General features: G+C 39.3%; 1 protein-coding gene across 5 annotated transcripts in view; it reads left to right on the top strand.

The window, feature by feature from the left end:
* The window catches only part of RSPRY1 (ring finger and SPRY domain containing 1), a 38120-nt gene that overhangs the window by 22247 nt on the left and 3311 nt on the right, over positions 1–12562 (top strand). For all 5 annotated transcript variants that reach the window (XM_027646582.1, XM_027646586.1, XM_027646585.1 and 2 more), the window contains 9 exons: positions 1045–1103; positions 1422–1488; positions 2167–2298; positions 3541–3656; positions 4433–4576; positions 7356–7467; positions 8467–8569; positions 9991–10143; positions 12249–12353. In XM_027646582.1, coding sequence (XP_027502383.1) covers positions 1045–1103; positions 1422–1488; positions 2167–2298; positions 3541–3656; positions 4433–4576; positions 7356–7467; positions 8467–8569; positions 9991–10143; positions 12249–12353 — 991 coding nt within the window. The remainder of the gene's footprint in view (positions 1–1044; positions 1104–1421; positions 1489–2166; positions 2299–3540; positions 3657–4432; positions 4577–7355; positions 7468–8466; positions 8570–9990; positions 10144–12248; positions 12354–12562) is intronic.

Here is a 12562-nt window from a genome sequence, read left to right on the forward strand (position 1 = left end):
AATTGGTGGCCTTGTAGGCTGTAGAGAAACAAAAAAAAAAGATGCTTTTCCCCATAGATGTGTATTGTTCTATTGTAGTCAGCTGAAAAGATTATCTCTTCTGTGTTGCTTAAAATTGCTGAGATTCTATTTTAAAGTGACTTTTCATATAGAATTTTTATTCCCTGTTAGTTCTAGTACCCTGTTTGGAAACTGATGATTAAGTTTCCTTCCTGCTGATGGACTGTTTTATATCTAGGCTTTTTTGCTCCTTTTCTGAAAGTGGATAGGAAATAGAGGAAAAAAGTGATTGTCCAGTATCACTTAATGGTTATTTAAAAAACAATTTCTGTCAGAAAACAAAATAAAGAACAAAGGCTGGAAGCATTTTTGTGCTGTAATATTTCTACCTTATTATACTAAATCAAAATGAGATCCTGTATCTGTTTTCATCTTAGTGGACACAGATCTCATTGTATCAGCTCAGGCAGCAAATCTGTGAATGCAGTGTTGGAACCCACTGCAATTAGTTTGTAGATGCCAGAATTTCATTCCCTTTTGATTCAGCAGAGAGTATTTCAGGGCTTTTCTGTTTGAAATTGGCTGCTTGCTATGGTGCTGCTGCAAGCTGTAGAATTACCTATCAAGTTGGTGATATCAAATTCTCACTTCTGATTATTTTGGGCTACTGGTAAATTGAGCTGGACTTTACATGTTGACTCTGAAAGTAAAAGGGTGTGAGTCTCTTTGTGAAAGTAATGAGCATGAAAATGCTTAGTGGAGGCTGGTGGAGTCTTATTTCAAACTCTGAGAAGCATGGCTAGAACTCTGTACCCACTTACAGCAGATAAACTGAAAAGGACTGCAATGTGCCAGTAACTGTGTAATTATCAAATGTGCAGCAAGTATTTGACTGGGAACAATGATAATTGTTCTACATTATAGTTCTGCTTGGCTATGAAACTCTTAGGTGTTCTTTAATTTGTTACCTTGTGTTTGAAAGATCTGTGATGATGAGTATGTGGTGGTTCCCACGGATGGATTTCATTCCTGGTGTTCTTGCAGGTCCCGCGAGCATAGGCTTACTCAGCCCAGGAATATTGGAATATTTACTTCAGAGCTTGGTAAGTGTCTTTGATCTTTTTGTAGGCATCCATACATAGCAATTATAATGCAATTTTTTTTATTATTGTGAAAAGTTAGGGCCATGTTTAGTAAATACTGGAAGTGTGTTATGGAAAGCTGAGATTCCAGAGTCTGTGGGATGTAATGACGAGGCTCTGGGTAGCCTGATCTATTCAAACCAGCTTTCCACAGGAGGGGGAATACAGGAGCTTCAGAGGTTCCTTTGAACCTAAAACATTCTGTGACAGACTCTCAGCTCTTCCTGTCCACCTGTGCTGGGTATTTATTAAATAACTCTTCTTACTGTCCACGTTTAGAACTTCCAGTCCCACCCGACAGTGATGCTTTTTGCACTAATAGCACTGGAGAAGTTTGCACAAACGAGTAAGTATTGGCCTGGTGCTGCTCTTAAAAGTCACCCTGTGGCTCCTGCTGCATGATTGTCCCTTTATCTGATCACAGCTCTGAGCATGAGAGACTGGATTGGTGGAATCACAAATTTTTAAGAGAAATGTTTGTCCACTTACAGGCAAGAAGAGATATTTATTGTTTTAGTGACATCCCTCTACCCCTCAAAACCCTTGAGATACTTGCTGAATTTGCTTATTTTCCCCTTGTGACATGAGGCCTTTGTCACTGAAACAAATCTGTATTAGAGAGAGAGAACAGTTAGGATTGGGAGTTTGTAGGCAGGAAAAAACATTTATTGCTTTAATGACACCCCCACCCACAAACCCTTAAGAGATTTGCTGAAACTCACTCCTCAGCTAGAAATTACTACATAATGACTTACAACATGAGATCTTTGTTACTTGAAAAGAAATAAACTTGTACTGGAGAGATGGAGAAAATCTGTGATCTGTCTCTTGATGGTGCAGCTCTGTGCTGAGAAGTGGCAAATCTGAGCAAAGGTAATTTCACATCTGCTCGGGGAAAGAATTTTGTGCTATTTGTAATAGTCAGGTTTAAATGTGTGTGGAGGGTTCTACTGCATTTGTAGGATGTTACTGTTTTTAACTAAATTTATCCCTAGCAGTTATTCTTTTTGCTCTTAAATTACAGGTGAAAATAAAATGACAGTTTCTGAATCGTGCATTAGTGACCAACTGATCTTGCTTGAGAAATGGACAGATAATCCAGACTACTTAAAACGCCAGGTTGGATTCTGTGCCCAGTGGAGTTTAGACAATCTGTGTAGGTATAACAAAGGGATGGATTCATTTAATATTGAGCACTTCTCCAAGGGGAATGGAGGACTGCTTTGTGTTTGTTTTGTATAAGCACTTACTACACCTGACTGCGTTTGTAATATCTCCTTGAAAAAGAAAACAAAACCAAAAATAAAAAGCCAACAAATATATCCAGTCTATTTGCATGGAAAGGAAATTTTGGCAAGGAAAATGTTTTTGGAAGGAAGTGGTGTGTACTCTGCAAGTTGGAGCTGCAGTGAAAATTCTTCTTTGCACCAATTTCCTGCAACCCACGTTTCAGCAAATGTGCTGAGTGGCTCAGTAGTGCAGCTCTGTCTCTGGAACAGCTGGATTGCTGACAGGTCCTGGTGGCTGTCACTGCTGTGGTCATACCCCAGTGGTTGCACAGGCTTGAAGAATCCTTAAAGGCTTTCTAAAGTTGAAGATACGGTTTTGTGATCAAAACTGAAAAGTGTTTGACAAAGCACTTTTGTTAGTCTTTCAAAAAATAGACATAGCTATCATCAAATTTGCTTGTTTAGTTGTGATTTCAAGGGTGCAGCAACTCTTAAGAACCCTGTAGTTTCTAATGCCTTTTAGATAAATTTGGATAAAAGGTCTGTTGGGCTTCATGTGCCAGTGTCAGTTGTGTTTAGTAAACGTCTGTATAAGTGTTGTAGCAAGTTTGGGATGTGTGAAGATAGGATCTTTGATTTGTAAATTAACATGTGTGTGTCAGCAGTTTGACACCTGGCAGGAATAAATGCTTCTGATCCTTCCATGTGGAAAGGGGAAGCAGGGAGACAGAGCTGCTTTGGCTCAGTTTAAGTTCATCACCTACCTGGAAATGAGGGGATACAAAACTTTAAGTCCTTATTTTCCCCCTTCTTCCCATCCCCAAATCTTTTCCACTGTGATGAATCAGGAAAAACTCTGCCCAGCTGAATATACAAATACAATGGTAAGTCCTAAAGCAGTGGCACCTTGGTGTGAACTTGGCTGCCTTCCATTTGCCTGTGGGCTTCCTGAAAGTAGCAATTAGAGTGTGGGAGCTCTAGTCAGAGGTACAGGTCATGCAGGATATTTAACAGTGCATTGGAAGCTGTTTTCACGCAGGCAAAATGTTAATCCTTCATTCAGTTATGCCAAAAATTACCTGGATTGTAGAGAGATTGATTGTCACTGTGTGAAATGCTTCAAATCAAGTTTTGCTACAGCAATGATTAAAACTAGTTTTATTTTGCAGTTTTAAAAGAAGGCAGGCAGTTTACATATGAGAAGGTTGACTTGACCAACATTAGGGCTATGCTGAACAGTAATGATGTCAGTGAATACCTGAAGATCTCACCACATGGATTAGAGGTAGGATATTGCTTTCATGTTTTCAACTTGAAAAAGTCTGAAGAAAAAGGCAGGTTTCAACTATTTTGTTTGCCACTTGCTCCAGTGATTTTTTTTCTAGAATTAATCCAAGTTCTCTGCCAGCTTTATACAGGAAATTTGCTTTGTCATCAGGAGGGTTGTGACATCACTACACTGATCTCAATTGTAGAAATGTTCAAATCAAGTAACGCCTGTATCTGTGCCCCAAAACTTCAGAGAAATGAGGAAGATGCTTGAGTCAGCTGGCTTCTCACTCATTTTGATTAAAATTACACTAAGTATAATTCTATTGTTTACCCTGTTTAGTCTTGAAAAGAGCATCAGATTTTTGTCTCAGCCACGTGGTTTGGTTTTTTTTTCCCCTCTGTAACTCCTTCTAAAAACTTGCTTGACTACTTAGAGATGAATTTTCATGACTTAACATTGAACAGCTCCTTGTCCTTCATATCAGAAGTCAGCTAATAAACCAGTGATTTAAGTCTTCCTGTCTTGGTTGTCTTAGTCTTTAAATTGACTTTGTCAACCTCCCACTTTTCTTTTTTTCCTGTGGCTTAACCGCCGAACAATTTTCAGTCTTGCCTACTCACTAGTTTTTGTGATAATTACTGCTATAAAGAGAGGTCACTTTGTCCGAAGTGCCTCTAAAATTATGTTGGTGTATTCTTACATGCAAGAAACTCGACCCAGGGGGAGAAAAGAGGCTCTCTTGAGTGCTCATTTTGCAGAAGCTGAACGTTTGGTTTGGTTTTTGGTAGGCTCGATGTGACGCCTCGTCCTTTGAGAGCGTCAGGTGCACGTTCTGTGTCGATTCCGGGGTCTGGTACTATGAAGTTACAGTCATCACTTCGGGAGTGATGCAAATAGGATGGGCTACCAAAGACAGCAAATTTCTCAACCATGTGAGTACACGAAATGTCATCGAGCCAGTGAGGTAACATGAGTATTTTTCTACTTGCAACCCCTGTGAAAACAGCTCTGGTTATTCTGTGGTGGTGACTGAGTGCTTGGTTATGTCCTTCAGTTTTCTGTACCTCCATGATGCTGTTTTTGTTGAATTTGGTGGCACAAGAGAAATTTGTGTTGTCATTGCTACAGACTGACACTGTTCACACAAGTCCTGCAGAGCTGCTAACAGTGACAGCTTGTTATTTGCTTGCTGTTGTCTGGAAGCTACTGGGAACTTTTTTCTTGTGGCTTAGTCTCTTCTTGGAAATTCTTTAGATAACAGTGGTTACTGTCTGTTTTGGTAAGTAAACAGTAAGTCAGTAGGAACCAGCAGTTCATCATACACAGGTCACCAAGCAGCCCTCTTTGACATGCTTTCCTGTTAAATTAACTTTCATAAGGGAAAGAACTTATTTAAATTGACTCTGGGATGGCATGGTATCATCTGGTCTGCTGGGAGCAGCACTATGGTACAGTTTGGGTATGTGAAAGCTTCTTATAAATTAAAAATGAGGATTACAAAAGGATTAAACCCTCTACCCCTTTGCCTTTATTCTGATAGTACAGAACAAGTACACTGCCATATTTTATAGTTTTCTTTGCTGTCCTTCTCATCCAGATAACTTTGTGTCTTATTCTTAATTCTAAGTATCCTTCTTCCTACTATTTACTTCTAAGATTATGTACTTGCTGCTATTAAAGCAAAATGTGCCATGTGCACATGAATTCCAAACATAGCCAATCATCATGTAACTAGGACTTGTTTCTTCTTAAATCTTCGTGGTAGCTCTGTATGGGTGTTACAGACTTTGCATGCTGTGGCATAATTTGCTTCAGTATTTCTATAACAGTAAGAAAGCATAACAATGACTACCCAAAAAACTTGTCTACTTCAGCTTAGAGTTAATTTTTCATATTATCAACCTTCCAAATGACCACTGAAGTGCAAGCTAGAATTTTAGGACTAAAAGTCACGTTTGGCCTCACCTACTGCTGAGAATGGAAAGACAGCACTGGGATTTTAAGTTGACTCTTCTACTGGCTGAGCTTGAGTAAAAAATGCACCTATAGCCCCTTCTTTATTGTTGTAATTTTATGGTTTTCTGTCCCTACTTGGAATTTAATTTAGAAGAAGAATTATATATTTAATGTAGAGTAAGCAGTTAAAACTGCTCATTTCTGATTATTATAGAAAAAGTCATTCTACAGCTGAGGCAAATGCAGAAGCTAATATGAAGATAGGCTAAATACATACATGTGAGCAAATATGGATGCTGGTGGGTAGGAGAGAAATACATCAAGGAAATTAAACACCAGTGGTGAGAAACCCAAGAGGAATGGAAGAGTAGCTTTTTTCACCACTTAATTTAAGTATTCCTGTGAGTTCAGAGGTCTTGCTCCATTTCTTCTAATTATTCATTTAAATGGCATTGTCCTCAGCTGATGCATTTATCTCTGCATCACATCCAAAGATCAGTCCCACATTTCTAGCATGGAATGGAAGTGTTATTTAAATTTAAATGAAAAAAAAAGTAAACCACACAGAAAAGAAAAACCCCAACCAAACAAAAATACAATGCAGACCTGTGCTGAGTACAGGCCCTGTAGACACTGAGTGTAACAGAAACTGTTGGAAATAAAAGGCCATGTGTCTGCCTTTAGACTGCTAAGAGGCTTAAAAGATTTTATTTTTTTTTTCCCCCACTTACTGTTAAGGAGCTTGGTGTATGTCCATTTTTCTGTGAGTGCATCCTGTACAAGGTATGAAAATGGGAGATGTTGCATCTCTGAGCAGGATGATTTTTCTGTTGCTGCAGCTGTTTTGCTGGTGGCTGAATGCAACTGTTATTTGAGTTCATCAGGTGTGTGTCCCTGAAATACAAGGATATCACCTGGGTATGTCACAAACACAGGCCTCAGAAGCCATATGCTCTTTATTTACAGCGTGTGTAACAAAAAGACTAGTCCTAAATATGACATTAAACACCCATTAGCTGGGCTTAGCTTTAATTTGGGACATGGGAGGCTTGTGTAATCAGATGCTGTCTGGTATTTGCACTCCAGACAAATCATGCTGAGCATGAGGAAGTTATTTACCTTCCATAATGCTTTTGAGATTCATGTTTGGGCTCTGCTACATGACAGATTTTTTTTTTTTTTCTCCCACTCTGAAACTCTTAATTCTGTGTTTTGCCTTGGACCTTATCATTCGATAATGTTTTCACAGTTTGAGGGAGGCTGGCACTGAAGAGGACACAATATGCAATAAATTCAGTGAAAGGGCTGTGGGTTTGTTCTTTGTGTGCTGTAGGTTCTGGTGGCACGTGGATATCTTGTGGGGGAAGGTACTGCAAGTTTGGTACTGGGAGTTCAAGATAAGAGAGTGGTTATGATTCTCTGGTGACCTTTTAAGATGCAAAAATTTAACACGGCTATTTGGGTACTGGCCTTCTGATTATTAAATATTTTAACAGGCAGGAGTGACTTGAGGTCACAGAGAATGGAAAACACTTTGGAAACAATATCCACTTCTCCCCTCCTCCTCACCCCAACAAATGCCTTTTTGCTGTGAAAATGAAACTACAACTAGTTTGAAAAAAAAAAAATACATTACCCTGATGGAAGTGGGAGAAACCCTTCCTGTTCTTAGATGAGTGGTTGAGGTGAATAAAAATAAGCTGTTCTGTGTGAGGAAAGGCTGCAGACTGAAATGTTTTTGCTCTCTCTCTAAAGGAAGGTTATGGCATTGGGGATGACGAATACTCCTGTGCCTACGACGGCTGCCGGCAGCTGATCTGGTACAATGCCAGAAGTAAACCACATTCCCATCCCTGCTGGAAAGAAGGTATTCAGCCCATCTTCTGTTTATCCTAACTGGATTTCTGCACAGGGGTTTTTTTGTACTTTTGCAGGTGTCTGTTAGTGTGTGTGAACAGAGCTGTTCCTAATCCCGATGATCCTAAAGGTTTAAGAATTATTGTGTGTCTTTAACAAGTGGTCTGAATGTGCAAAGTGGACACTGAGTCTTGCTCCCCAGTTTGTGCAAAGAGAATCTTGTTGCTTAAGTAGTTTTTCTTTTCAAAGGCAGAGTACAAACCACAGCACCAATTAACATGGCTGGACATTTAATCATAAGATTTTTAGTCATAAGACTTTTTTTCCAGATGTTTGTGGCCCTACAAAACAAGGCTGAAATCTTCCTTTCTGGGTTCAAAGAGTTATTGTAGAGAAGGGAAAAAACCCCTGATTTCTCAATTAGACTTTTTTTTTTTTTTTTAAGGAGGAGTTGCACTGTCTTGCTTACTTTAAATTCTTGGATAACTACTTGGACAGCAAAGTTCTGTTCTTGATCTCAGCTTTGAAATCTTGGTAGGAGCCTGTGCATGCCATGCTTGTGTGAACTGTGCTGCCTTCTCTTCTTTTAGAATTTTCTCCCAAGGATGGCTAAATTAAAACACCTCTTAAAAATAAATAGCACAAGCATATTGGAAATTTATCCCCAGAACACACACTTGCTAAAGTCTATCTTCCAACAGGGGTAAAATAGCCAAAGAGTGACAGAGTGCAGCTTTCTTCTGGCTTTGGCAAATACTCTGCAATACTTCTATAACTGTGTAGTGTTAATGCTCTGGCAGACTAAAATACTTTATTTTTTTACTATTTTCTCTTGGATTTTTTTTTTTAAATTTCTGTATCAATGTTTCTTCCTTTGTGCTTTTGCAAACAGTTCCTTTTAAGTGAGACAACTCATAGTGACATATGTGATACTTGAAACAATAACTGTTTCAGCTACTGGCATTTAACAGAAGTGAAATCTTTAAATTGTCTTTGTTTTGCATGTAAGGAGACACAATAGGATTTCTACTAGACTTGCAAGAAAAGCAAATGATCTTCTATTTAAATGGAAACCAGCTTCCTGCTGAGAAGCAAGTATTTTCATCTGCTGTGTAAGTATATGCTCATTTGGAAGGACATGACCTCTATGGATAATTGTTTTAATTATATGAAGAGTTTCTAATTTGAGATGTAAATTCATATTTACTTACCTGAAGCCATCATTATGCAGGTTTCCCAGTTGAAAGTTGCTTAGAAAGCAAGAAGGATATAATTTTACAGGTGGATTTCAGGGTGCAAAATAAATACTTTGGACTTTCCAAAGGTAGGTTCAACGTGATGTTTTCTACTGTCAAATTAGCACAGCATTAGAGTGGAATGAGGCTGTAGCAAAGATGAGCAGTTTTCTGGTGCTTGAGGAATTTTTCATCTTTTAAAAGCAAAAGCCTCAGTCCTGTAAATGCTGACGAGCACATTGATTGATTGCCATTCCTTGGGGACAGCTCCTGGAGTAGCACATTGAGTATTCAGGGGAGGACATCTCTTGGCAGCCTTACAGAAAGGTGTTAGGTTTGTTTTGCAAACTCCTGTACAAATTAACACATGGCTGCCTCCTCCAACTCTCACAGGGGAGTTCAGCCTTTTAGTTCTGAAAACATAAGCTGGTGTAATACTTGATAAAGCAGATTCCTGTGTAGCTTAATTAAACATTACAGTACTTTGTAAATTAATCCTGCTGTGTCCAAGAGGCGAAGAGTAGTTCAGTTTAAAGAGTTGCAGAGTATCTTGTCTATTTAGCTTGCAGTGCTGTGTTCTTTGAGCATGTAATTTATATATTCAAGTACTTGTTAGAACTTAGGGTATTACTGAACTTGGGCCCTTCAGTAAATAAATTTGAAAGAAGCAATAGCTGTGTTTTTACAAGCTGTCTGTGTGGCTGTGAAGAAAAGGCAGCTGTCCTGAGATAATCCTGCACAGGCAAGGAAGAACGGGGGGGTGTTGTGCTGAGAGAGCTCAGACCTGGACTCCTCCTGCACAGGTCCCTCACAAATGTACAAGAGCTTCAAGTTCCTCAACTTTGTGCCTGCTCAGATAAACCTGAAGGAACAGAGACCGTGGAGGTGTCCCTTGCACTGGTACTGCTCCTCACAGCTCTGCCAACAGCAGTTGTTTGGAAGAAAAATACTTTTTTCCACTTCTGAAGGAGATACCTGAGCTGATCAGTGCAAGGAGGTTGTAGGAATTCAGTTATATGTATCTGCTCTTAGTGTAAGTGTGACTAATCCTGGTTGTGGAATAGGCAGCCTTTATGGGCTGAGTCAGTAGGAAACTCAGATAAATTCACCAGTTGAGAATCAAACAAGGTATGTGCAGCCAAAACTGGATGTTCTCCCAGTTAGCTGCAGAACTCTGGTATTGAAGGAACTTGTCTCTTTGTCTCAGGGTGTATTTTTGTATGGTAATAGTAGTAACATGTCTGGAAAGCTCTACTGTTATTTAAGTTGTTCTAAAATACCTGTTCATCATGTTGCAGGTCTGGCTTTTTTGCTGCAGCTAGTTTCATGTCCTATCAGCAGTGTGAGTTCAACTTTGGGGCAAAAGCCTTCAAGTACCCACCATCAATGAAGTTTAGTACCTTCAATGATTATGCCTTTCTGACAGCAGAAGAGAAAATCATTTTGCCCAGGTAATCCTCCTGTTTAGTTTTGTCTGTTTGCATGCAGAGAAATAAAATGCTTCACTTCTTCTTGTGTTGTACAAAGCAAAGTTAATTTTTTATGGGGTCATGCTTCCATGGGTCCCTTTCCTCAAAGGATGAGACAACAGGCTCCAGTGCAATCTCATGAGTAGGGCAGGAGATGTGCAACCAAAATCCATGAAATTAAAATATTTTTTTTGTAATATTAAGCTAAATTAAAATTAATTAGTACCACACAGTAAGCTGTTTTTAGTAAAAGTATCTCCTGCCATCTAAGAAGGATAGCTTAGTTGAGGAGGTATAGTCTTAATTAAAAAAATGTCGTATTTAAAATTGACCTGATTTGTGATTTGGCAGCATGGAGGTACTGAATGATTATAAGTTTTGAATTTTTCCTTCTTTTTTGATCCAGATCAAAATTTCCCTGCTTATGACTGATAGTACTGACAAAGGTCATTCAAATTTAGAACTGTTTTCCCATCTAAATATAAACCAAGCCAGATAGAAACGGGTTTGGGTACATTTTTCTGTAACAAATTTCTGGCAGGAATGAAAACTAATAAATTGCCTGGGTTTTGTCTGGTTTCAGTTATTAGTCATAAAATAACTTCCTGGAACACAAACAGTAACAGTATACAGTGTAATCTGGGATGTGGTGTACCCTGGATTTCCTGTCTGAAGATGGCCCTTGGACTGGTGCTGATGTATGTGGTTGAAATAATCTTAGGTTGCAACTAATTAAAGTGGGAGTAAGGCTGGTGGAGGGGGTACCCCTGGCTGGTAGTGAAACTTGGAGACTGGTTTTGGATTATCAAGCTTTTCAATCAAGTGCACTTGACTTCAGTATCTTAGTGTTTAGAAAGAAAAGAAAACAAATACTCCTGGATTGGAGTCACAGAATGGTAAAGTTGGAGGTTTGGGATATTGTATTTATACAGAGAAAATCAAAAGGCAACTCCCAAGCCCATTTTGTGCTGACATACAGCCAGAGTAAATTACTCCTGCTTGTGACTGCAGGTGCTTTAAGTGAGAGTCTGATTTAATCCTTCAGATGATCTCTTAGGTACAATTTTGTTCGTCCCCCTTTTCAGATTAAATGTTCTTCTGTCTCAGTGGTGTCCCATGCTAGATGGGGCTGTGCAGTTTCTCTCTGTTGATCAGATGTGGTTGTTATTGATGTTGTCCTGGCACTGCTCTTGCAGTGTTCAAACACTACCTGTGGGAGCTGCTGCACGACTGGGCCAAAAGATGAGAAACAAACTGGGGGAAACTGGTTTCCTGTTGATGCCTGACTGGTAAAACCTGGCCTCCTGTGTTACAGACTATTTAATATGCAATAGCACTGAAAGGCTCCATTCAAGGTTGGACACTGCTGTTCTTTGTGTAAACAAAGATCATCCCTCTCCTACAGCCTGCACTGCTTGGAAACAATAAGCCAATCCTAAAAAAGATAGCTTTGATCATCTTAAAAGTGATAGGAAATAAGGCAAGGGCCTGTATGAGTTGACCCTAATTATCCATCACAGGATTTAACATAAACTCATGTTGAGTTGTGCTGAATTTAGTGCAACTAAAATGTGAAATGTCTTATTTCATCAAATGGGGGATTTTTATCTGTTTACTCTCCCTTGTGGCTGTTGTCATACTGGGCTGTTGATTTTATTTTCAATTTTTATTCTTCTGAACTGTGTTAGAGCATTGTAAGGTTTCTGAATTTTTTTGATACATGGGTTTGTGAGGTTTATTGTTTGGGGTTTTTTTTCTGAAGTCCTAAAAGTACCCACGGCAATGTACTCCTTGTACCTAAATTGTACAAGAACAATTTTTTTTTAAGCATTCAGCTGTGGTAACTAGAATTGTTATTCCTCTTTGTCCCTTCCTGACAGATCAGAATAGGGAATCAAAGAGTGTTTTGCACATCTCTGGGGGTGTTCAGCCTTTTTTGGTGGGAAGTAGTGATTGATGTTTATCAGCAGTGTGATGTAGCACAGGCAAGTGTTTTGTTGGCCTTGATGCAATACTTGGAATAGTTTTGAATCTATTGCTTTGATTCAAACTAATTTGGGGGGGTTTCTCTCTCTCTCTGTCCTCAGACACAGGCGCCTGGCTTTGTTGAAGCAAGTGAGCATCCGAGAGAACTGCTGCACACTTTGCTGTGATGAGGTAGCAGACACAGAACTCAGGCCGTGTGGACACAGGTAAAACCTTAAAAACAACCCAAACCCAAAGAAATGGGAAAATATGTGTGTGACATTCAGCTTATCTTGATTGACTCCCCAGCATAAAGGAAATAACCTACCCTTCTTTTTAAGGATGTGACAAGTAGAGGTTAAGCATAGTATTCCCACCATTCCCCTCACCCTAGACCTGGGCAGATGTAATCCCTAACTCTGTGTGTGTTTGGGGA

The sequence above is a fragment of the Corapipo altera genome, unplaced genomic scaffold, assembly GCF_003945725.1.
Source record: "Corapipo altera isolate COAL_440 unplaced genomic scaffold, ASM394572v1 62, whole genome shotgun sequence".
NCBI classification, from domain to species: domain Eukaryota; kingdom Metazoa; phylum Chordata; class Aves; order Passeriformes; family Pipridae; genus Corapipo; species Corapipo altera.